At 35.4% G+C, this 27,424-nt stretch overlaps 1 protein-coding gene and 1 pseudogene across 2 annotated transcripts in view; one reads left to right on the top strand and one right to left on the bottom strand.

The window, feature by feature from the left end:
* Positions 1 to 6,474: 6,474 nt before the first annotated feature.
* The window catches only part of SAMTOR (S-adenosylmethionine sensor upstream of mTORC1), an 86,768-nt gene continuing 65,818 nt past the window's right edge, over positions 6,475 to 27,424 (bottom strand). For both annotated transcript variants that reach the window (XM_060305392.1, XM_030857595.2), the window contains exons 4-5: positions 25,361 to 25,475; positions 6,475 to 9,688 (exon numbers count right to left, since the gene is read on the bottom strand). In XM_060305392.1, the coding sequence (XP_060161375.1) occupies positions 9,059 to 9,688; positions 25,361 to 25,475 (745 nt within the window). In that variant the 3' untranslated portion in view covers positions 6,475 to 9,058. The remainder of the gene's footprint in view (positions 9,689 to 25,360; positions 25,476 to 27,424) is intronic.
* On the top strand, positions 10,586 to 11,534 carry LOC115853855 (protein-L-histidine N-pros-methyltransferase pseudogene; annotated as a pseudogene).

Below are 27,424 nucleotides of genomic sequence, written 5' to 3'. Positions count from 1 at the left end.
ATCTAAGAAATGGTAACAAAACCTTCTTTGCAAAGGAAGGAAACCTTCCTTCTATGTTGTGAATATTCAGTAAAACATTTTTTTTTTCTGGCATCATAAGGTAGACCCTCAAAAAGTATGAATTCCCCCTCCCTCTCCAAGAAGCCCTTCCTGCCTGCCAGCCTTCTGTCCCTACCATAATTTTCTACTGTTCATAGCACTTAGCGAGGTCAGTCTCTATGAACCCCAGTTCCCTCATATGTAAGTAGAATGCTAATAATACCTACCTTACAGGGTTGTTGTAGGGATTAAATAAGATGATGTATGTAAAAATTACCTTAGGGCTTCCCTGGTGGCGCAGTGGTTGAGAGTCCGCCTGCCGATGTAGGGGACACGGGTTCGTGCCCCGGTCCAGGAAGATCCCACATGCCGCGGAGCGGCTGGGCCCGTGAGCCATGGCCGCTGAGCCTGCGCGTCCGGAGCCTGTGCTCCGCAACGGGAGAGGCCACAACAGTGAGAGGCCCGCGTACCACAAAAAATAAAATAAAAATTATCTTAAAACCTTTACATGGTTTATCTCCTTTGGGATAAAGCACAACAACAGACTATACAGCAGCTTGACCTCCAACTGAAACAGTAGGGAAGGGGGCAGGGCACAACCTTTAAAAGAATGACATAGCCGTAGGACATGACAAAAACTGGTTAGAACCAACTAGGTCCAAGATGGCAGAAGATTTGACTTCCAGTGGACCTTGAGCCTCATTATACGCTCATTGTAATACATCAGCGGGCTAAATGACACACCCACAGGTGCCATGACAGTTCTGAGGTCAACCATAAAAGGTCAAAAAGTGGGCCGTGGCCCAACTCCTGGAAATCTCCACCCCTTCCCCAAAATGACTGGAATAATTCTGCCACTAATTAGCCTTTGAAATTACCCAGCCCATAAAAACTAACCACCCCATATTTTGGGGCCTCTCGCCTTCTGAGATGACCCACACTCTTTCTGTGGAGTGTGTTTCTCTCTAAGTAAATTCACTTCTTACCTATCGCTTTGTCTCTCACTGAATTCTTTCTGCAAGGAAACATCAAGAACCTGAGCTTCTTTAAGTCCTGAGACCAGCTGTGTGATCTCAACTAAAAGACCGTGGGTTCAGGTCCCAGTCTGGGTTCCGGCTGGGTTGAAGTCCCAATCTGAGTTGCATGATTTCACCACCACACTCCCCCAACTCTGCACCCTAGCCTGCTTCCATTTCCTCAAATGCAGGGACATGTCCAGTTTTGCTCACCATTAAATAGGCCTATGTGGTGCCTGATATATAGTTGGTACTTAAATATTTGTTAAATGAAATAATAGAACAGAGTAGGTCCTCTCCTCCCACTTATTTTCTATTAGTGTCTTCTATATTCTTGTTCTATTTCCCCTAACAGAGTATGAATTTCTTCATTTTCATTTCATAGATGGTGAGGGGTTGGAGTGGACAGCACGTCTATAAGTGATGAAGCACCCTCAGACTCAGATTCCTCATTTGTAAATGAAAATTTTGTGTTTGATTCTCTCCAGACTCCTGTCTAACTCTAAATTCAATCAGTACCCAGCTCCCAAATCTGTAACTCTGTTTCTCTGGGGAACACAGCGTCACATTTCCAACTACCTGCTAGATGTTTCTACTTGAATATATTGTCCTCACTTCTAATTCAACTTGCCTTTAATGGATTCCCACCACCTGAACCCTGTTTCCATGTGTGGTGAATTCTCCCCTGTTGACTGAAAAAAATGCATAACCTAAAAGTTGAGAATTATGTTTTATCTGGCAGACAAAACAGAGGACTTAAGCCCAGGACACAGTCTCAGATTGCTCTGAGAGACTGCTCCAAAGAGGTAAGGGAGGAGCCTCGATATATAGGAGTTTTCACAACAAAGACCAAGTAATCGGAATTTCAAAAGATTAGTGTTAATTAAAGAAAACCAGACATCTCAAGTTAATGAATTTAACACTTTTCTATGTATGGGAAGATGCAATAGTCTGGGCTTACTGAAATCATTTCTTTGATATGTACATCAGCTACCTTGAGCCAGTATCCTGTTTTCCCATCCTGACTCTCCTCAGGTCTCACCTTCCGGGGGTGGGGAGGGACCTGTAATTTGATGGCTGCAACATTCTTTGTTTACTGACATGGCAGCCAACATTTTTCACTCACACCCCCCAACCTTACAAGTCTAGTAGCTGAAACTGAAATGCCAAGTATTTACTCAACCAATCATGAGCACCAGCTGGGAGCTATTGGCTCAAAAAAGCAGGCACAGAAAGCTATGCTCCCTGGGTAACTGCAGGAATGAAGCAAGGTAAGTTCCTGGGGCAGTAGTGAGAGTGGTGATGGTGGCTGTGAAATGGTTAATGTGTGTGGAAGGCACAGAACAGGCAAGACTAAGAGAAAGTAACAGGGCTATTAAAGCCTATTTGCTAAAACAAATAATACTCACTATGTGTTATATCCCTACCATGTGACAAGATTGTATTACTTACTTTATATAAATTGTTTTTAAACCTATCTTCAACACAGCAAAATCTGTGGATTAAGAAATAAGTCCTGAGGAAATTTGCCCAAGATGTCATAGTATTTAATGGTGGAAACCTATCTGGATATAAAGTCATTGGGCAGTAGTTGGAATAATGTATCCCTTACACAAATTAAGAAACTGCTGGAGTACCACTTCTCTTGTGGAGTTGAAAGATATCAATTAGCTAAGTCTTCCTTTTTAGTATGTAGTAAAGGTAATGATGGCTTACAAACTTAAATTATTTTATTGGCAATGAGAGAGAGGTGGGGATTGGATGTCACAGAGACATGGTGAGAACGGATCTGAGATTAAGATACAAGAAATCTAAATGGGTAGGAGTAAGCAAGCGGGGGGAGGGGGGAAGTTACTTAGTATTGATCTAAGCTACATTTTATACAAACCAATTCAGACTTTTCTGAAGTATAAATTGAGCTATATCCTGATTCTGAGAATACATTAAGTAATAAACAATATAAAACAGACCTAGACCTTCTCCCCTCCCCCGAAAAAAAATTCATAAACTAAGTATTGGCAGTGAAGCTGTGTCATCTCGCTTGCATTCTATAAAGTAAAATGAATTCATCTGCAAATATTTATTGATCACCTGTTTGTGCAAGGCACTTTTCTCAGCTGAAGATACAGAATAGGATGGAAGAGGGCCTTGCCCATATGTATAGACAAACAAGGAAAAGGATAAACTTCAGATAGAGTGATGCAGAGACTACTTTAGATTATGTGGACTGGGGAGATCCTCCTGAGGAGGTGACATGCAAGCTAAGATCTGATTAGCAAAAATCAGCTAGCCATGCAAATCCAATATAAGAGGGAGAAATTCTAGGCAGAGGGACTAGCTGTTGCAAAGGTGAGCACAGGCTGGGTTCTCCCTTGCCCCACCCTCAGGGGGTTAACATTGGAGGTGAAGGAGAGAGTGTAGGAGGTTGAATTGGGAGCGGCAGGGAGGGGCATAATTTATATTTGGTACTTCCATGATGAGAGATACCCGTATTTAATTGCATCTAGATTGGTTATGAACAGTGTGCCATAATCACATGAACAGATTTCAATGATATGTATCACCAAATGCAGCAGTGCCAGAATATACTATTCTTCAATTTTAAAGTTTTTCTTGCTTCATATTAATGCAAATGTATTTCTTTTTTTCTTAAGTTACATTGTTAGCTCTGAAGAGCACAACAGACACCTATTCCTTACAGTACCTAGTCTAGTGTAATACTATAGTAATGAAGCCTCAAATGATGAATCAAGCAGGACTAAGGAGATGGTTTGTGATATTCTAACTCCCATTCTATAGCTCATTCCAATTGGCATCATTCTCCAGGCCACTGGGGTCCCTCCTACCTTGATAATACTTCTGGTCACACAAGATCCAGAGCTTTTCCTATCAAAATGTTATCTTAACTTTTAAATTCCCAGGTCTCTAATTTTCCACAGTAACCTGCACTCTGGTACTTTAATCTGTGCTAATATTTCAATGGGATTGAAAACATAAAAGCTCCTTTTCACAGTCAAGCCGTTAGACCCTCTTTCTGTCTCAGGTCTCTTTCCTAAGCATCTTTCTACTTGCAGGCAGGCTCATTTAGCCTGCTTACCTCTCTTCTTGCCAGCAATCATGCATCTACTTTACTTCTAGGCCTGGCTTTGCGAATGTTATCTCTTAGATTCCTAGTGAAAAGGCCTGTGGCGATTTAAAAACTATAATTGTTTCTGGATGACTTTATCTTTCCTACATACTTTAGCCTGTCTCAGCAAACTCTCTCCAAACAGGGGATATGTTACAGGACAAGAGTTTGAGGGAGAACTAAATTAATACTGGCCATGGCCATGTTTGTATTCTTTTTCCTTGGTAGAAGGCAATGGGAATAGCTAGAGTGGCATTAGTTAACTCTAGGAAAGATTTGTAGGTCTAGGGAATAAATGTAAATGACTTACATGTGGATTCCATAATAGCCTCATGTAGACTGTATCTGTGACAACAAGTCATATTCTTCTAGATATCTGATTCCCCCCACACCAGCTCAAAGGTATATGGAAAGAATGTTATTAGGAGATCACTGATTTACTTGGTTGTGTCTGCCTTCAAAAGATAAGACATACAAGCAATAAAAATGCATGTACATTCTCCTGGCTTTTCTCTGTAAAGAGGTGCAAATAGGCCCAGTGCCAGGCAATGCTACCAGGCATTGTTTTGTCTTTTGAGTAATGCTTCCTACTACTTTTATCGTTTACGTGGGTATTCCAATCCAACAATATTAACAAATTTATGTTTCACAATCTTATTGACAAATTAAGAAACAATCCTGCAGTCAACGCCTATGACCTAATTTTTTGTATTTTCCTGTAAGTTAAAAAACATAGGTACCATCTTTGGTACTACTGATGGGGCCAATCTTAGAAATTGTTAAAATCTATAGTGCAAAACAGTTATCAATATATTCAATTACTAAAGACAAGCAGTGACATGAATAACAAGTGCTTTATATTATTGCAAAAAGTGGAATAGCTTTCTATTAATTGAGCAAAGGTGTTGTTTAAAAATAAAATTCACAGTTGAACACTGCTTATGTAGACTCAAAGTTACCCCTCAGTAGTGCCATCTGTAACAAATTCTTATCTGAAAAATACATACTAAACTACCGAGCTCATTCTGAAACAAATTTGGGATAAAACATACAAACTTGAGTTTAAAATAAATTAAGAGATTCCAATTATTAAGGTTTGAATATCTCTAAGACAAAATAGGGTTTAGAAAACCTAATACTTCTCTCCTTTTATAACATTTAGAGGTCTTAATTTGTTAGCTATTGTAGCATGCTTGTTTATTGGGTATTATGTAATATAGGCCACCACTAATAATTTTGGGGAGCTTTGTGTTCAGTTGATCATGGACATGAATTTTTTATTGTGAACTATCATGCAAGTTACTGCAAATCAAGTTTTTGGAACGAATAAAATAACTATAATACAAACATTCTTTGTAATAAACGTTTGTATTATGTTTTTTGGGACTAGTAATTTAGAGGTATTTGTTTTTCACCTTTGCTGTCTAACAATTTCCAACACGAAGAAGGAGCCAGATCTTAAGTCTACATTCTACTTACCTAGTATGTGGACTCTTGAAGACGAATACCATTGCAGCACTGTGCTCAGAAAGTGTGGGAAAATGGAGCAAAAGCTCAATTCCATTTTTTCCTTGCTTTTAACAATCAGAATTTTCAGTTTGCACTTTTCTGGAGGGATGAACAATATATCCCTCTTATCTACAATGTGTTTGTGATTTGCTAAACAGTTTTTGTTGTGTTTTAAAATTTTTTTGTCTCCTGTTCTATTTAGGAAACAAATTAAGGAAGTTAAGCAGGAGCAAAGGTATAGGATCAGTAGGCAATCATTCCTAGATACAGATGTTAACTCCATGTAGAATGCTTGTTGTCTTCATTAGATCGTAAGTTCCAATGAAAGCAGGGGACTGTGAACACACCAAGCCCTGCTGTTTCCCCAGCATATTGCACTTGGTAGAATTCAAATATCTGTTTAATGAATAAAGAACCCTTTCACATTATGAGAAAGCCATCTGCTGCCCTAAAATAACTGATATACTTAGGTAAATTATCTTGGATGTAATTAACTTTCAAGAAAAGCAGGGTATGACATAGTTGACATATAATGAACTAGAATTTGTTGTTTGTTGTCCTTGTTCGTCGGTAAATAGCATGATAATGGATAAGTCACTTGAGCTCTCTGGATCTCAGTGAATGAATTTATGAAATTAAGGGACTGGACTAGATGAAACCAGATAGAAAATTCTAAGTCATTTAAGTTTTAAATTGCTTCCCAATTCTGAAATCACTTAGTGAGATTAGGTCAAGACCACAAAACTTTCAGTTCGTAAATAACAGACAAGGAATATTAGAAAATTTAAAATTTTTAATAAATGTGCTTTGTTCACAAAATGTGAAAAAATACAACAAACACAAACATACATTTTCAGGTAAGCCACCTCCCACCACTTGGCAACTACCATATAAACCACTTGATCTATTCATAATCCTGAAGAAACCAAGCAAATGATCATTTGTTTTTGAAACATCAAATTATTTTGGAGAATACTGTTGTGAATGTGACAGGAGGCCCCTTAACTTCTTCATATCCAAACAAAATCATTCTCAAGAGTACCCATACAGTATTAAAGGCTCTAATAACTTCTTGTGTCATTACATATATAATCTGGCACCAAGCCACATGACTGCTTATATTTTAACATTTATATGTTGAATTGGCTTTGGTGGAATACGTATTAGTTTAAATCCTGCGCCAACCTAATTTTGAAGATGAATTTACAGTAGTAACAAACGAGATTTATAAATCCAAACAAATTTATACTAAGTGAGAGTATGGGTTTTTATAAAGAGATTTTTCTTTAAAGTACTACTTAAAATACATCATGCACACTTTGGAGCATAAGCAGAATCAACATCTGTAAACAATCAGAAGAATTTATAGCACCAACATTTTAGCTGTAACACATGGGCTAACTCCAAGGTCATATATCAATACTTACACCAGCCTCTCAAAAGCACTGTTTTCATTTACTTTCAAAGCGCTTTTGTTTGGTATGTTGCTTTTCTTTGCCTTTAAGATAGCATTTAGCCAAATCACAGAAAACGGACCGTATGGTAAAGGAGGTACTAACAACACACATTTTTCTATGTTACCCTGAACACAGTGTTTTTTTTCTTCTTTTGGGCGAGTTACAAGACTTGACCTGTAGTTCTTAATTGGAAAGAAAGTCTAATTATTCCTTATTATTAAGTAATCTTATGCTATTGAAAGTAAACGAAAAACTTCAAGTTACTTCTGGCATATTTGAGCAACCAATATTTATTGCATTTACTCAACTGACTTTTAGGTTAATTACAGTCTTGTTACTTTCATTAATTTAGAATGTGAAATTTAATTTCAAATATTGGGTATACACACTCAACCATTTATATCTTAAAGGGTAAATTTTTTATTTCTAAGTAAAGTTTGACATTCAGAGTTAACTACAGCAATTCACAATAAGCACAAAAACACTTTTATCAGAGTAAAGAAGTTCAGTTTATGAATTTAGGATCAACTATTGAAAATGCAAATTTCCTTTAAAAACGCACACACACAACATTAACCATGAAATCTGAAACTGTGATATTTCAGTGCAAAAACCTCAGTATGAGGTAATTTTAATGTAATAACCACTTGAAAAAAAATCCACACAGTGGCACTCTTAAAAATGATAGTTTACATGACAACTGCTGGCTGACAAGACAATGTGGACTAAATGTTCTTAGCCATTTAAACTAATCTTGTCTTGTTGGACATATATTTCTCCTTAATCATTTGCTTCTGATTCAGAAACACAGAAAGGCATTTATCAATGTGGAAAGGGAAAATTCCCACAGCCAACTAATGGTTTATATATTCAAAGAAAAATTTCTGCTACGATTTAGATAGAAATTAGAATACCGAAACGTCAAAACCATTTTATGAGATTACCAGCAGAGGGTTAATTTAAAATTTTTCTATATAATTCCAGACTTGTAGTGCAGCACCTCCTAATGGAAAGGTGAGGACCCTATTAAGGTTGGTCTAGGTAGAACATAAGCTCTCTTACAAGTGCAAACCCTTTCACATATGTGTTTCGGGTCAGTATTGAGTATTATATTGTTCCTTGCTTAAATAGAAAATTTTGTAAATGAAACCTAAATGTAAAAAAGTAAAAGTGAATTCTCACCGTTAAATATACTTTACACCAAGGCCCAAATCAACAAGAAAGATATGAAAACTCTATTTTGGCAATGGTGTTTACTGTACTATGCTAATCAAATTAGAATACACACTTTGGGGGAAATATCTCCCCAATGTCTGATGCTGCCAAATGAGCAAGCAAGAAAGAATAAGAATTATCAATTCCAAAAAGTTTGGGGAATGTTCAATCATCAGACAAAACTGAGCCAAAATGGCTTTCTATAACAGGTAACAATTTAGTTAGAAAAAAGAATAAGTGCATCACAAAACTACTAAACCAATCTATCTCTGTCACATTTAACTTGTGAGTCATCAAAGTGCAATCTACAGCTTTCTACATATCTTAGTTTCTCATTGCAATGGTTTAAAGTCAACACTGAAAAGATGAAAATAAGAAAAATACATAGCAAATTATGCTTCATTTTTCACAATAGCACTAAAGAGAAAAAGGTACCTTTCTATAATATCTTAGTGCTAAATGCTAAAATAACAGTGGTTTCTGCTATGACAGGAGTCACTCTGCATGAAACTTTAAGCTTTCTATATAAGAATAAATTTTAAAATCCAGAAGTAGAAAAAAATAGCAAACTCTGTAAACCTTTGCATTTCTTCTATGCAAAGCAGGTTTTAAGTACTGAGTTCATGTTAGTATTTCTGATTAGTGTAAGCAATTAAGTTTAGGAGTCTGGACTGAAAGGGCCTTTTGCTTTTATATTAACTTAAAAGTAATATGGGATCTTCTAGCTCATAGAAAGGAATAGAGCTGGATTGACTTTCTCCAGAATCTGAGTCGTATGGAGCATCAGGGAGCTCTGTGAAACCATATGCTAGCTGTTCATCTTCTATATCTGATCGAACGTAGCAGGAAGGGTTAGAATATTCCTCATCTTCTATACTGTTGAAATCTTGAGGAATATATAACATCCCTGGGTAGTTCCTACTAACCAAGTCACTTGTGGTTTTTAGGGAGGTTTTTCTAAATGCCATCAGATGCATATGTGAAAATTTTGAATACTTGAAACGTTTAAAGCCCAGGGACTCTATAGCAATCTTCCAGCTTTTCATCATCATAGCGTGACGGTTCTGATGGGAGGAATCAGGTGTGATGATAAGCAATAAACCATTTAACACTAACAGTTCATGGGCTTTCTTGCAGCAAATCCATCGCTGGTAAGGTGATGGAAAATAGGAAAGAAGGAGAGAGAAAACAACCACATGGAAAAGTTCTCCAGGAAGAGAATCAATAGGGTTTTTTAGCTGCTTCAAAAAGGCATCTATAGCATCCTGTGCAAGCTGGAGTGGTTGCTGAAGCTGCAAATTCAGGAAGTCACATTTATACACACTCTGCAGAAAGGGAAAAACAAGGCATGTTAAGAATTTTAAGATCACCTCCACCTAATTACATAAATTTTAAACCAAGCTATTTCATAGCATTTCTATATAATTCAAGCTTTAATTATGTACCTTTCCCTTATAAATATTCCACTTGCACAGACTTATTCAACCAAAACTTTTACTCAGAAAAATCTCAGAGTAATTAAGCCCAAAGAATTTCTAGTCATTATTTAAAAAAAATATTTCTGAGTAACAATTAATTAAAAATTAGAAATAATGTTTAAGTATATATTTTTTAAAAATAATAAGGGTTTATTTGAAATTTTATTTGGGTAAGAGCCTACAGGGATGATTTATTTCTAAACTTAGTCATATTTATATTCACTTAAACATTTATAGTTACCAAAAAACAGGTTTACATAAAAATAACTTTAAACAAGAAATACCATGAAATAAAGATGAATCAAAGAAGTCAAAGAGGATAATGAAAGCAGTTATAAATGTGTAAAAGCAAAATACCAGAACTGTTAAGGTCATGAAAAACCTCTTTTCAACCATTAACTTTAACCATCTCAAAAGTAATTTTAATAATATATTGATTCTATTAAAAAGCTAATCTCCGGCTTGAAACAAACTATGTATTAAATTAATTAACTGAGTCAAATGACCATGAGATACACTGCAAGTAAAGAAATAAACAGCACTGTATCATTTGCTGAATATTAAAACTCTATGGAGACCCTCCGCCTCTGCCCTGAAGGGTCTGGATGGGCGAGTTTGGCGCGATGGCTCGATCCTGGGCGGCGGCGGCGGCGGCGGCAGCGGCGGCGGCGGCTGGAGGCGGCAGCGCGTCCTCCTCCCTGCCCCGTCACCGGCGGTGACCGGAGCGAGTGGCCGCGGCCCCCGATGAGACTGCTCGCGGGCTGGCTGTCTGAGCCCGGCGTCCGTGTGGCTGGCGCGGAGGATGTGGACCCTGCGGAGCCCGCTCACCCGCTCCCTGTACGTGAACATGACGAGCGGACCAGGGTGGGCTGGCGGCAGCCGAAGGCAGCAGGAAGAACCACCAGTGGTTTGTGTGCAACAGAGAGAAACTATGCGAATCACTCCAGGCTGTCTTTGTTCAGAGTTACCTTGATCAAGGAACACAGACCTAAACAACAACACTGAGAAATCGGGCTGGCTATTTATCCAATTATATCACTCTTTTGTGTCATCTGTTTTTAGCCAGTTTATGTCTAGAACATCTATCAATGGGTTGCTAGGAAGAGGCTCAATGTTTGTGTTTTCACCAGATCAGTTTCAGAGACTGCTTAAAATTAATCCACACTGGAAAACCCACAGATTTCTTGATTTAGTTGCTGGAGATGGAGAAGTCACAAAAATCATGAGCCCTCATTTTGAAGAAATTTATGCCACTGAGCTGTCTGAAACTATAATATGGCAGCTTCAGAAGAAGAAATACAAAGTGCTTGGTAAAAATGAATGGCAGAATACAGGGTTCCAGTATGATATCATCAGCTGCTTGAATTTGCTGGACCGCTGTGATCAGCCCCTGACTTTGTTAAAAGATATCAGAAGCGTCTTGGAGCCAACTAGAGGCAGGGTCATCCTTGGTCTGGTCTTACCTTTTCATCCCTATGTGGAAAACATAGATGGCAAGTGGGATAAACCATCAGAAATTTTGAAAATCAAGGGATAGAACTGGGAAGAACAAGTGAATAGTCTGCCTGAAGTTTTCAGAAAAGCTGGTTTTGTTATCGAAGCTTTCACCAGACTGCCATACCTGTGTGAAGGTGATATGTATAAAGACTACTACGTTCTGGATGATGCTGTCTTTGTTCTCAAACCAGTATAAACATGTGGAGGTTGAAGTCTTCAGAGTCCACCCCAAGAATGTATGCTCCAGAAGAGGGTCTGTGTTCTCAATTTTGTGAAGGGAGGACATTTGGGGGCTGCCATTCTAAATATCATGCAGGAATTTTAAAAGCCAAAATACTAATTATTTCTTTGTAGTGTGTAAAAAATGTTTTTGAAAAACAAAACCCCAATTCTTTGAGGATTTTTATTAACTCTTTACTCAGTAATGCAGGTCACACTCCGATTATGGGAGATATATGTATTTTTTTGAATTTTATTTATTTTTTATACAGCAGGTTCTTATTAGTTATCCATTTTATACATATTAGTGTATATATGTCAATCCCAATCTCCCAATTCATCACAGCACTCCCCGCCCCCGGCCACTTTCCCCCCTTGGTGTCCACATGTTTGTTCTCTACATCTGTGTCTCTATTTCTGCCCTGCAAACCGGTTCACCTGGAAGATATTTTTTTTATACTTAATTGCAGTAGGGACTCATTCTCAGGCAAAGCAACAGTCATGACTTCACACAGAACCAATAAATATGGATTGTCTTTAATAAAATGAAGACTGGCAATAAAGTTGTCCATCCAGTTGCAAATACTGGTTATAGGATATAGCCACTGATACTCTTTTATGTTTAGAAATTCTATCATTATTCAAAAAATGTTTTTAATCATGCTAATAAACTTTTTTGGAGATGGAAAAAAAAAGCAAACTCTGTGGAAATAATCCAGAATAAGAAAGCAGTTTTAAAATTAGATAAAAATTAGTTACCCTTTTTTCAACAATAGTTAATTAATTATCAAAGATATGAGCTAATACCTTAGTCCCTCAATTCTGTTAGTGTGTAGACAAGCTGGTCACATAAGCATCTGGACTATCTATTAGGAAATGCGACACAAAGTTCTACTACGTGGAACTACGCGGAAAAAGATTTTCTTCTTCCTTTTGCTCCTTTTGGGGCAGGGGGATAGCTTTATTGAAGTATAACTGATGTACAACCTGAAGTATAACTGACACACAAACATTTAAAGTACACACTTTGGTAAGTTTTAACATTTATACACTCATGAAACCACTATTACAATCAAATTAATGAATAGATCCAACACCTGCCAAAGTTTTCTTGTGCCCCTTATATAATCCCTTCCTTGTACCCTCCCTGTTCTTCCCCTGCCACTAGGCAATCTTTGATGTGACTTCTATCTCTATAGATCAATGGGTATTTTCTAGAATTTTATGTAAGTGGAATAATACAGAATAATGTACTATTTTCATACAGCACAATTATTTTCAGATTAATCCATTTTTTTGCTTGTATTGATAGTTTATTCCTTTTTAATTGCTGAGGTAGGCTACTATATTAAGATATACCACACTTCGTTTATCCATATACCTTTCATAGATAACTTGGTTGTTTCCAGTTTTTGGCTATTACAACTAGAGCTGCTATGAGCATTCCTGTTTGTCTTTGAATGAACATGTTTCATTTGTCTTGGGCAAATACTGAGGAAAGGGGTGGCTGGATCATACAGTTCGTGCATGTTTAACTTTTAAAGAAACTTCAAAACTATTTTCAAAAGCACTTATACTGAGTTTTACATTTCTACCAGGAGTTTATTGCAGTTCCAGTTCCTCCAAATCCTCATCAACACTTGGAATGGCCAGGCTTTTAAATTTTAATCATAGTCACAGGTGTGTAGTAGTATATTGAAGTTTTAATTTGGATTTTCCTAATGAGTAGTAATGTTTACCTAAGTATCTTCTTTGGTGAAGTGTTTGTTCAATTTTTTTGCATAGTGAAAAATGATTGGGTTGTTTTAAATGTTAAAAACCTATTTTCTTATTGAATTTTGAGAGTTCTTTATTCTTCATTCAAGTCCTTAATCTGATATATAACTTGAAAATATTTCTCTCAGATTATGGCTTGTCTTTTCATTCTTTTAACAATGTCTTCTTTTTTTATTGAAATATGGTTAATTTATAATATTAGTTTCAGGTATACAGCCCAGTGATTCAGTATTTTTAGAGATTATACTCCATTAAAAGTTATTATGAAATGGCTATATTCCAGAGTGCTGTACAATATATCCTTGTTGCTTATCCATTTTATACACAGTAGTTTGTATCTATTAATCACATACTCCTATCTTGCCCTTCTTCCCTTCCCTCTTCCCCACTGGTAACACTAGTTTGTTTTCTATATCTGTGAGTCTGTTTCTGTTTTACTATACATTCATTTGTTTTATCTTTTAGATTCCACATATAAGTGATATCATATAGTATTTATCTTTGTCTGACTTATTTTACTAAGCATAATATTCTCTAGTTCCAACCATGTTTTTGCAAATGGCAGAAATTTCTTTCTTTTTTATGGCAGAGTAAGGTTCCATTGTGTGTGTATGTATGTGTATATACCTGTGTGTATGTATATATATGTGTATGTATTTTCTTTATCCATCCGTTGATGACACTTAGGTTGCTTTCTTATCTCAGCTATTGTAAACAACGCTGCTATGAAAACAAGGGTGCATTTATCTTTTTGAATTACTGTTTTCATTTTCTTCTAATATATACCCAGGAGTAAAACTGCTGGCTCATTATGGTTATCTATTTTTAGTCTATTGAAGAACCTCTATATTATTTTCCTTAGTAGCTGCACCAATTTACATTCCCACCAACAGTGTACAAGGGTTCCCTTTTCTCCACATCCTCTCCAACATTTGTTATTTGCAGACTTTGAGGACAGCCATTCTGAGGTATAAGGTGATATCTCATTGTTGTTTTGATTTGCATTTCTCTAAATTAGCAGTGTTGAGCATCTTTTCATGTTCCTATTAGCCATCTGTATGTCTTCTTTGGAAAAATGTCTATTCATGTGTTCAGCCCATTTTTCGACTGGGTTGTTTGTTCTGTTGATATTGAATTGTATGAGTTGTTTATATATTTTGATATTAACCCCTTGTCAGTCATATCATTTGCAAATATCTCCTCCCATTCTGTGGGTTGTCTTTTTGTATTGTCAATGGTTTCCTTAGCTGTGCAAAAGATTTTAAGTTTAATTAGGTCACATTTGTTTATTACTGCTTTTATTTCTTTTGCCCTAGGAGACAGATCTGAAAAAATATTGTTACAATTTATGTCAGAGTGTTCTGCCTATGTTCTCTTCCAGGAGTTTTATGGTATCATGTCTTATGTTTAAGTCTTTAAGCCATTTTGAGTTTATTTTTGTGCATGGTGTGAGGGCATGTTCTAACTTCATTGGCTTACATTCAGCTGTCCAATCTTACCAGCACCACTTGCTGAAGAGACTGTCTTTTGCCCATTTTATATTCTTGTCTCCTTTGTCATAGATTAATTGACCATAGGTGTGTGGGTTTATTTCTGGGCTCTCTATTTTGTTCCATTGATCTATGTGTCTGTTTTTGTGCCAGTACCATGCTGTTTTGAATACTGTAGCTTTGTAGTATAGTCTAAAGCCAGGGAGCATGATATCTCCAGTTTTGTTTTTGTTTCTTTTTTCAAGACTGCTTTGGCAACTTGGGGTCTTTTGTGATACTATATGAATTTTAGGATTAATTGTTTTAGTTCTGTGAAAAAGGTCATGGGTATTTTGATATGGATTGCATTAAATCTGTAGTTTGCTTTGGGTAGTATGGCCCTTTTAACAACCTTAATTCTTCCAATACAAGAGCACAGGATATACTTCCAAGTTTATGTGTCATCTTCGATTTCCTTCATCAATTTTTTTATAGTTTTCAAAGTATAGGTCTTTCACCTCCTTGGTTGAGTATATTCCTAGGTATTTTATTCCTTTTGATGTGATTTTTAAATGGGACTTTTTTTTTTTTACTTTCACTTTCCAATAGTTCATTACTAGTGTATGGAAAAGCATAAGATTTCTGTATATTAACCTTATATCCTGCAACTTTACTAAATTCATTTATTAGTTCTAATAGTTTTTTGGTGGAGACTTCAGAGTTTTCTATATAAACTATCATGTCATCTGCAAGTAATGACAGTTTTACTTCTTCCCTTTCAACTTGGATGCATTTTATTTCCTTTTCTTGCCTGACTGCTGTGGCTAGGACTTCCACTACTATGATAAATAGAAGTGTGACAGCGGGCGTCCTTGTCTAGTTACTGAATTTAGAGGAAAGGCTTTTAGCTATTCACAGTTGAGTATGAAGTTAGCTGTGGGTTTGTCATAAATGGTCTTTATTATGTTGAGAAATGTTCCCTCTATACCAACTATGATGACAGTTTTTATCACGAATGGATGTTAAATTTTGTTAGATGCTTTTTGTGTCTATTGAGATGATCATGTGACTTTTATCCTTTTGTTAATGTGGTGTATCACATTAATTTGCAAATATTGAAACATCTTTGCATCCCTGGACTATATCCCACTTGATGATAGTGTATGATCTTTTTAATGTATTGTTGTTGGATTTGGTTAGTTAATATTTTGTTGAGGATTTTTGCATCTATTTTCATCAAAGATATTGGCCTGCAATTTTCTTTTCTGTAGTATCTTTGCTGTTTTTGGTATCAAGCTAATGGTGGCTTGTAGAATGAATTTCGGAGTGTTCTGTCCTTTTCAATATTATGGACTAGTTTGAAGAGGAAAGATATTAGCTCTTCTTTGTATGTTTGGCAGAATTCCTCTGTGAAGCTATCCAGTCCTGGACTTTTGTTTGCTGGGCGTTCTTTTAAATCACAAATTCAGTTAAACTACCAGTGATCAGTCTGTTCAAATTGTGTTTATTCTTGATTCAGTCTTGGCAGGTTGTATGTTTCTAGAAATTTATCCATTTCTTCTAGATTGTCCAATTTGTTGGCATATAACTGTTCATAGTATTATTATTATTATTTTTTGGTATCTCTGTGGTATCAGTTGTTATTTCTCCTCTTTCATTTCTTATTTTGTTAATTTGGGTTCTCTTTTTTTCTTGGGTGACCCTAGCTAAAAGTTTATCAATTTTGTTTGTCTTCTCAAAAACCAGCTCTTGGTTTCATTGATCTTTTCCATTATTTTTGGTGGTCTCTATTTCATTTATTTCCTCTCTGATCTTTATGATTTCCTTCCTCCTGCTGACTTTGGGCTTTGTTCTTCCTTTTCTAATTCCTTTAGGTGGTCCACGATTAGGTTGTTTGAGATTTTTTTTCTTGAGGAAGGCCTGTATTGTGATAAACTTCCCTCTTAGAATTGCTTTTGCATCCAACAGATTTTGGGAAGTTGTGTTTCCGTTTCCATTTGTCTTGAGGTATTTTCTGATTTCCTCTTAGATTTCTTAATTGAACCATTGTTTTTTTTAGCAGCATGTTGTTTTAGTCTCCCCATTTGTTCTTTTCCCATTTTTCTTCCTGTAACTGATTTCTAGTGTCATACTGTTGTGGCTGGAAAAAATGCTTGATAGAATTTCTATTCTCTTAAATTTGTTGAGACTCGTTTTGTGGCCTAGCATGTGATCGATCCTAGAGAACATTACACACGCACTTGAAAAGAATGTGTATTTTGCTGTTTCGTGATGGAATGTCCTGTAGATATCTGTTAAGTCCAACTGGTCCATTCTGTCATTTAAGACCACTGTTACCTTATTTTTTTCCTATCTGGGTGATCTGTCCATTGATGTCAGTAAGGTGTTAAATTCCCCTACTATTATTATATTCTTGTCAATTTCTCCCTTTATGTCTGTTAGTTATTTGCTTTATATATTTAGGTGCCCTTGTGTTGGATGTATATATGTTAATGAGTGTAAAACTTCTTATAGTGATCCCTTTATCATTATATAATGCCTTTCTTTGTCTTTTGTTATACACTCTGTTAAATTCTATTTTGTCTAATATGAGTATTGCTACCCCCACTTTCTTGTCATTGTATGAAATATCTTTTCCATCCCCTCACTTTCATTCTGTGTGTATCTTTAGCTCTGAAGTGAGTCTCTTGTAGGTAGCATATAGATGGGTCTTGTTTTTTAGGCCAATCAACCACTCTATGTCTTTTGATAGGAACATTTAGTGTATTGGCATTAAACTGATTATTGATAGGTATGTACTTATTGCCATTTTATTACTTGTTTTCTGGCTGTTTTTGTAGCTTTGTTCTTTTCTTCTTTTGTTTCTTCCCTTGTGGTTTGATGAACTTTCTTTAGTAGTAAGCTTGTGTTCCTTTCTTTTTAATTTTTGTCTATCTATTTTAAGTTTTTTTATTTATGGTTACCACAGTGTTCATATGTATTGACCTATAATATAAATACTTATTTTGAACTTACAGTCATTTAAGTTCAAACACATTCTAAAAGATCTACATTTTTAATTCCCCTCCCATTTGTGTTTTGACGTCATATTTTACATCTGCATGATTCTCCCTTAACTGTTTATTGCAGTTACAGTTGCTTTCACAATTGATTCTCTGTCTTTACTATATATTTGCCTTTCCTAGTGGGATCTTCCCTTTCCTGTAGATCCTTACTTCTTTCCACTTAGAGAAGAGCCTTTAACATTTCTTTTAGGGTAGGCTTAGTACTGATAAACTATTTTTTGCTTCTCTGGGAAGTTCTTTATCTCGCTTTCTATTCTTTTTCTTTTCTTTTTAAAATTTTTTAATACAGCAGGTTCTTATTGCTTTCTATTCTAAATAATCGTTTTGCTGGGTATCCTAGTTTGTAGGTTTTCCCTTTCAGCATTTTGAATATATCATGCCACTCCCTTCTGGCCTGCAAAATTTCTGCAGAGAAATCAGCTGATGGCCTTACAGGAATTCCCTTGTATATGACTCTTTGTTTTTCTCTTGCTGTCTTTAAATTCTCTCTTTAAATTTGCCATTTCTATTATGATATGTCTTGATATGGGTCTGTTTGGGTTCATCTTTTTGGGACCCTCTGTGCTTCCTGTACCTGGATATGAGTTTTTTCTCTTTCAGGTCTGGGAAGTTTCCAGCCATAATTTTCTCAAATACATTTTTGATCCTCTTCTCTCTTCTCCCTCTGGGACCCCTACAAGGGGTTTAGCCCTATTTGTGGACTCTCTGTTATATTTCATTGATAATCTTGACACTAATACCACACTGTTTTCATTACTATAACTTTAAAATAAATTTTGAAACTCTCCAACACTATCCTTTTAAAAAGTTGTTATTCTAGGACCTTTGGATTTCCACACAGATTTTAGAATACATTTTTCAATTTCTACAGAAAAACCTGCTAGAATTTTTATCAGGATTGCACTGAATCTATAGATCAATTTTGGGAAAATTGATGTGTTAAAGATTTTGAGTTTTTCCACCAATAAACACAGTATATATCTCTACTCATTTAGGTCTTCTTTACTTTCTCTTAATAATTTATAGTTTTCAATATACAGGTTTGCCATATATTTGTCAGCTTTATATTTCATATAAATATATGTTCATATATTAAATACTTCATATTTCTGATGCTATTATAAATGGTACTATTTTTAATTTCTAGTTGATTGTAGCTAGTACATATGAATTGATTTTTATATGTTAATCTTATATCTTGCAACCTTGTTAAACTCACTTACTGGTTCTAGTAGCTTCTCTGTAGATTCCACAGAATAAAGTAATAGATGATCAATGTCATCTGTGAACAAAGACAGTTTTACATCTTATTTTCCAATTTGGATGCCTATCATTGCTTTTTCTTGCTTTCCTGCACTGGTAAAAACCTTTAGAGAATGCTGAATAGAGATGGTGAGAGTAACCTTATCTTGTTCTTTTTTCAGTTTTTATTGGAAAAACATTTTTCTTTCACTATTAAGTATGATGTTAGCTGTAGGTTTCTTTTTTAGTGTATTACTGTGATGAAAAGAATAAGTGGGGTTTTTTTATGGTATATGTAATTTTATTTTTAACCATTTTTAAACTGAAGTATAGTTAATTTACAATGTTGTGTTAGTTTCAGGTGTACAGCAAAGTGATTCATTTATATATATATTCTTCAGATTCTTTTCCATTATAGATTATTGCAAGATACTGAGTAGAGTTCCTTGTGCTATACAGTAGGTCTTCGTTGTTTATTTTCTATATAGTAATGTGTATATGTTAATCCCAAACTCCTAACTTATCTCGCCACCAAACCCGTCCCCCACTATCCCGTTTGGTAACCATACATTTGTATTCTGTGAGTCTGTTTCTGTTGTGTAAATAAGTTCACTTGTATCATTATTTTTAAAGATTCTACATATAAGTGATACCCTATGCTATTTATCTTTCTCTGTCTGACTTCATTTAATATGATAATCTCTAGGTCTAACCATTTTGCCACAAATGGCATTACTTCATTCTTTGTTATGGCTGAGTAATATTCCATTGTGTATATACACCACATCTTCTTTATCCATTCATCTGTTGATGGACAGTTAGGTTGCTTCCATGTCTTGGCTATTGTAAATAGTGCTGCTATGAACACTGGGGTGCATGTATCTTTTCAAATTGGAGTTTTCTCCAGATATATGCCCAGGAGTGGGATTGCAGGATCATATAGTAACTCTATTTTTAGTTTTTTAAGGAACCTCTATACTGTTCTCCATAGTGGCTGCACCAATTTACATTCCCATCAACAGTGTAAGTGGGTTCCTTTTTCTCCGCACCCTCTCCAATATTTATTATTTGTAGACTTTTTAATGATGGTCATTCTGACTGTTGTGACGTGATGCCTCACTGTAGTTTTGATTTGCATTTCTCTGATACTTAGTGATACTGATCATCTTTTCATGTGCCTGTTGGCCATTCATATGTCTTCTTTGAAGAAACGTCTATTTAGGTCTCTTGCCCATTTTTTGACTGAGTTGTTTTTTTGATAATAAGCTGTATGAGCTGTTTGTATATTTTGGAGATTAATCCCTATTGGTAGCATTGTTTGCAAATATTTTCTCCCAGTCTGTAGGTTGTGTCTTTTTGTTTTGTTGATGGTCTCCTTTGCTGTGCAGAAGCTTTTAAGTTTAATTAGGTCCCATTTGTTTATTTTTGTTTTTATTTCCATTACTCTAGGAGATGGATCAAAAAACAAATATTGTTGCGATTTATGTCAGAGTGTTCTGCCTGTGTTTTCCTCTAGGTGTTTTATAGTATCTGGTCTTATATTTAGGTCTTTAATCCATTTTCAGTAGATTTTTGTATAGGTGTTATAGATTATTTTTTTTAACATTAAACCAATCTTATACTCCTAGAATAAATCAAACTTAGCCATGATGTATTATCCCTTTTGAAATACTGTTCGGTTCAATATGCTAGAATTTTGTAGACAACTTTTCTATGTTTATGATGGATATGGTCTATAAGTTGTTGTTTTTGTTCTGTAATGTCTCTGGTTTTGGTATTGGGGTAATGGCCTCATAGAATAAGTTGGGAAGTGAAGCCATTTGAGCCTGGAATTTTCTTTGTGGGAAAGTTTTTAACTGCCAATTCAAATTTCTTTAATACATTTAGGGCTACTGAGGTTATGTATTTCTTCATGAGTGAGCTTTGGCAGTATGTGTCTTCCAAGGAGTTTGACCATTTCACTTAAGTTGTGGAATTTATTGGCATAAAATTTTTTGTAATATTTTCCTTTCTTTTAATATTGGTAAAATATACATGATGTCACACCTTTCTCTTTATTTCCTAATCAGTATGGCTAGTGATTTATAAATTTTATTGATCTTCTCAAAGAGGTAGTGTTTGCTTTCATCAGTTTTTCCCTACTATTTTCTAAAGGTTTTCTATTTCATTGATTTCTGCTGTAATCTTTATTATTTTCTTTCTTGTATTTTAGATTTAATGTGGGTTTGGTTTTTTTCCTAGTTGGAAAGTTGATGTCATTACTTTGAGACCTTTCTTATTTTTCTAATAAAGGTGTTTACTATTGTAAAATTTCCTCTAAGTACTATTTTAGTGTTTTTAGTGGCATCCTATGCATATCTTATGTTTTTGATATCATATGTTTTTATTTATCTTCATTTGAAAATATGGTCTAGGGCTTCCCTGGTGGTGCAGTGGTTGAGAGTCCACCTGCCAATGCAGGGGACACGGGTTCGTGCCCCAGTCCGGGAAGATCCCACACGCCACGGAGCGCCTAGGCCCGTGAGCCATGGCTGTTGAGCCTGCACGTCCAGAGCCTGTGCTCTGCAACGGGAGAGGCCACAACAGTGAGAGGCCCGCGTACTGCAAAAAAAAAAAAAAGAAAGAAGAAAAGAAAATATGGTCTAACTTTCCTTGTGAGTTCTTCTTTGACCAATGTTCTAATTGTTCCATCAATTATTGAGAGAGGGGTAATGAAATCTTCAACTATAATTTTATAAATGTCTATTTGTAATTGCTACCTTATCAATTTTTGGTTTACGTATTTTGAAGCTCTGTTATTAGATGCATATATATTGAGGATTGTTTTGTACTCTTGATGAATTGAACTTTTTATCATTATGAAATGGCCATCTTTACTGCTGGTAATATTGCTCTGACATCTACTTTGTCTGACTGTAATAGTGCCACAGTGTCTTTCTTTTACACATCCTATTTTGTGTGTTTATAATTGAAGTGCATTTCTTATAGGCAACATATATTTGAGTCTTGCTTTTTTTAATCCAATCTGACAATTTCCACCTTTTAATTGGGGGTATTTAGGCCATATCTATTTAATGTGATTATTGGTAAACTTAAGTTTAAATGTATGATCTTGCTATTTATTTTCTATGTTTCCCATCTGTTCATTGTTTCCTTCCCTTTTCTGACATCTTTTGGATTAAAGAAATTTCTTTGTAATTCTATTTTATCTCCTTTGCTGGCTTATTAGCTGTAACTCTTTATTTTACTGGTTGCTTTAGAATTTATAGTCTACATCTTTAACCTATCATAGTCTACCTTCAAATAGTATTTTACCACTTTATATATATTATAAAAACCTATTACTATACATATAGTATATTTCCCTTTCTCCCCTCTTGTGCTATTGTTATCATACATTTTATTTTTATATAGATTATAAACTCTACATTACAACTGCCTCTTGAACAACACGAGTTTGAACTGCACAGGTCCAATTATACATGGATTTTTCCAAGAAATATACAGTTAGTCCTCTGTATCTGTGGACATGGAACACAGGGATATGAAGAGCCAACTCTAAGGACCTGAGCATCCACAGACTTTGATATCTGTGGTGGTGGTGGGCTGTCCTGGAACAATTCCCCTGGGTGCTAAGGGTCAGCTCTACTATTAGTTAGCTTTTATCAAGTTCAGAAAAATTCTGACCATTATTTCTTTCATTCCTTTCTTGGGGGGACTCCAATTATGCTTATATTTGGCCATTTGAAATTAACTCACTGCTTGCTGATGCTTTTCCATTAAAAAAATATCTCAGTTTAATTTTGGGTAGTTTCTATTGCCATGTCCTCAGTTTAACTTTTCTTCTTCAATATCTAATGTACCGTTAATCCCATTTAGTACATGTTTCATATCATAGATCATAGTATCCGTCTCCAGAAGTTAGATTTGGGTTTTTAAAATTATCTTCCATGTCTCTACTTTACTTTTTGTTCATACAGAATACAGTCATAATGTCCCTATCTTAATGTCCTTGTTTCCGAATTTTAACATCTGTGTCAGTTCACAGTTGGTCTCTGCTGGATGACTGACCTCCTCATTGTGGGTCCTATTTTCTTGCTTCTTTACTTGGCTGATTACTTTTTTATTGGATGCTAGGCATGGTGAACTTTACTTTGCTGCGTCCTGGATGACTTGGTATTGCTATAAATATTCTAACTTTGCTCTAGGATGTAGTTAAATTATCTGGAGACAATTTGATCTTTTTGGTTTTTGTTTCAGGATTTGCTAGGTGGGACTACAGCAGCCTTCAGTCTAAGGCTAATTATTCTCCACTACTGATGCAAGGCTTTTCTGTGTACTCTACCCAGGCTACTGTGATTCTTGAGGTTTCCAGTGTGGCTGGTGGGAACGGGTGCTACTTCCAGCCTGTGTGAGCGTGCTGGGCACTATAACCTCTAGATCTTTGAGGTGGTACTTCCTCCAGTCTCATGTAGTTTTCTCACAGACGTGTACTGATAAGTACTCAGCTGAGTACTCACGGAGGATTCTTTGCAGACCCCTGGAGTTTTCTCTCTGTGTAGCTCTCATATCTTTGGTACTTTGTCCATGAGCCTTAGCTGTCTTGGTCTCTCAGGACTCTCACCTCTGCCTCTACAACTCACTACCAGCTGGACTCTGCTTGGGAATCCCCTGTTTGTGCCACACGTTGGAAACTCTCTGAAGGCTGTATGTGCAACCATATGGCTCATCTCATTTGTTTTCCATCTCTTGGGGATCACTGTCCTTCATTACCTGATGTCCAGTTCTTGTATATTATTTTGAATATTTTGTCCACTTTTTAGTTGCTGCAGGCAGGGGGAAAGAGCATCAGTCTGGTCCCTGTCACCCCATCTCGACTGGAAGTATAAGTTTCTTCCCTTTGTTTTAAAATTAGTTATAGGGTTCTGGAACTATCAAAGTCTGATTCTACTACTGAACTCATGTATAGTAGTTCTTTTGCCTATCTAATGGCTTTACAGTTGAAAATTTATAGCCCTATATATAAATAAGCTTAATATTTTAATATTTGAGCCTTAGGTTTAGATCAAATGGTCATCATGTCTTACCAGTCCTTGAAGGACATCTCTAATGTGTGTCTTGAGGAAGGAAGGGGAGAGAATCCATGTACAAATCCACCTGCACTTTAAAACTATAGCTTCTAATGGCCCAGGAATTCTCTGCAGTGGTAAGCTAAGAACAGCTGTTTTACCGTACAGCAAGTATCTGTCTACCTTTAGGAGATAATAGTAACGCTTTTAGCATTTTCTTATTCGTCAGTGTTAGTCACATAGATTCAATATAGACAGTCAAGCTCATAAGAATCAAAGAATAAATTCATATGAAAGTTGACTCTTCATGCAGGAACTTTTCAATAATAACAGCAAACATTTCTTTAGCACTCACAATATAACAGGTGCTTTGTTAGGTGCTTTAAATACTTTTTCTCAAGTAAACACAACAACAATCTTATAAGGTATAGTCCATTACAAACCCCACTGCACAGACGAGAAAACTGAGGCTCAGAGAGTCAAATCAAGGTTGAAAATAAGATTTCATTCTTTTATTCAAGAAGTATTTAATGAGTACTTAGTATGCCAGGCACTCTTCTAGGTACTGGGAATATAGCAGTGGAGGAAAAAAATCTCTGAGCCTGAGTTTATACTCTACCACAATCTCTTTATAGCAATAAAAATTTGTAAAAAAATTTTTGTGTCTGGTGCCATATCAAAAGTATAATGGCAAATGTTATAAACTTATGTCATTGAGGGGAAAAAAAATCTAATTTTAAAAGCAGAGGAAACATTCTTTGTAAAGTTGTTTAATCTACTAAGTACAAATAGCTGGGATTTAATAAAGTTTTGGCTGTCTCCAAAGCCCTTGCTCTTTCCACTATTCCATAATAGCTCTACATCAGAGTACGTTTCAGAAAGAGATGCATTAAAAAATAAAATAAGGAATCTTTGCAACTTACTGAAGTTTCTTGATTGAAATGATAGATGATAAACAGGGAACAAAACAAAATGAAGACAAATATGGTATTGGTCAAATTAATATTAGTTAACTAAATGCTCAAATTTTCACAAAATATACTTTTAGTTTTGAATAGAAATAGTCTCTTATCAACTTGTACACAGAAATATATTTGCTATTTCAGGAGTGTAAAGACAGTGCTTTCCTTTGTATATATACATGTAAAATATTCATCTCAAAACAAACAGAACTATGCATACCTCTACAGCAGGTACGATGTCTATGCCAACAGTTAGAAATTCTTCAAACTTCAGAAATGGGTTAAAGCAGCTGCCAACATCAAGTAATCTGATCTTTCCTGAGGTTTGTAGCAACCTAAAAATAGATTATTTTCATTATGCTTTTTATAAGATGAAATAAAATATAAGAAAAATTCAAACATTTGAGAATAAAAAAAATAGTATAGATTATTGGCTCTCTTTTTGGTCTCATGATCCCTTTACATGTTTAAAAATTACTGAGGGCCTAAAAGAGCTCTTTTGTTTATGCAGGTTCTATCAATAATACCATATTTGAAATTAAAACTCAATGGTTTAAAAACATCAATTCATTTATAAAACAATAACACTATAGTATATGCTAATGTAAATTATACTTTCTAATGAAAGTCTAGATTAGAAAGATAGTAAAAATGAGTTACTGTTTTACATTTTTTCAAGTCTCTCTAATGTTGGGCTTAATAGAAGACAGATGGATTCGCACGTCTGCTTTGCATTCAAGCTGTTGCAACATCACATGCCATGAAGTTTCTAGAAAACTCAACCCTACACTCAAAAGAGGATGAGAGTAGAAAAGGCAAACGATATTTTAGTATTATGATGAAAATAATTTCCTCCCCACAGAGACCCTAGAAGGGTCTCAGATCCCCAGACCACACTTTGAAAACTGTCTTTGTAGATGAAAGAATCCATTCACAAATTAATTCTCAGTAGTCAATATAATGATGTCTTTGGACTTTAATTTGTCTCAATGATTTAAAAGGACCAAAGAGCAAAGCAATGAAAGGATAGTATTTCTTAAGTTATGAAAAATTTTATTTTGTTCAGGAGTGTTCCTTGCGTCCAAAAGTAGTAGGAAAAAAGAAGGTAAACAAAACCGGACATGACCATTAAAGTTAGTCAAATGCAACTATTGATAATACGGATCTACATAGCGGCAAATAAGGATGAAGGAAAACAGTGGATTTTTGTTGGTCTGAAGCCTATAGTCCTAGTGTTCAGACAAGTAAAGCAATAATAAAAACCAACTTAAGACATATGCCATTTTATTGATATTAAGACAATTTTGCTGAAAAAAATTATGAGTAGACACTGGAAACATAAAGGAAAGAAATATAGTGAAATAACTGGGTAAAAACAGAATCTTGGTTCTTTAAAGCCTATAGGGCAGAGAAAATCTGCCCAGCTTCTGTTCCTTTTACCTCAGCTAGCATATTGCCATAGTGTCCATTAGAGAGGTGTTAAACTACAGACTGTAGTTAAGCTCCTGGAAAAGGCACTGTAAGTCAAAATAAAATAATATAATCTAAAGTTGATTTTTTTTTTCAGAAAAGGAACACAATAAATAGGGGTTACATTTTTTACCAAGAGCCTGATGTCCTAACATTTTATAGAAATGACCATAATCACCATTTGATTATAAATAAACTGTATACAGGACCTGTTTAATACAGTACATGGCATTTTATAGTACCATAAAAACAATATGAACCAATTAAAAGATTTTTGTCAACCAAATTTTATTTAAGAACTCATCCAAAGAAGGGGTTATGAGGGTATAAGGAAATAAAAGGAATAGCTAGAAACTCCCTCAGCAACAAGAGCTGATCCTAGGGCTCAAAAGGTAATTTTCTGTACTGCAGCCAAATCAGGAAGTAGATTATTATGTAGTTTGGGTGATGTGTATAACAAATAATCATCTGTAAAGTTGAATTAAGTTTAGTGATACTTGAAATATCACAATACACTAGCTCTAAGGAAGAAGGAGGCCAGCGAACTACTGTGGTATAGGTTCCAAGTTGCTAAACAGAGCAAAAGATCCAGTAGATAGGTACCTTGAAATGCCTGGCATATAGCTGACATTTACTGCTAAATTAACAAATTTGAATACTTAAATCATAACCAGTTTGAATAAATGAATCTATAACAACATGTAATACTAAGTACACTACTAGATTGCCATTCTAATCCTTATGTGGGGCTATGGTTAAGAACAAGAGTTCTGGAATAAGAGAGACTAAAATCAAAACCTGATTCTGCCCTTTA

Source organism: Globicephala melas, chromosome 9 (assembly GCF_963455315.2).
Source record: "Globicephala melas chromosome 9, mGloMel1.2, whole genome shotgun sequence".
Taxonomy (NCBI): Eukaryota; Metazoa; Chordata; class Mammalia; order Artiodactyla; family Delphinidae; genus Globicephala; species Globicephala melas.
Note: the sequence above shows the minus strand (reverse complement) of the source record. Positions and strands in the feature narration are given on the sequence as shown.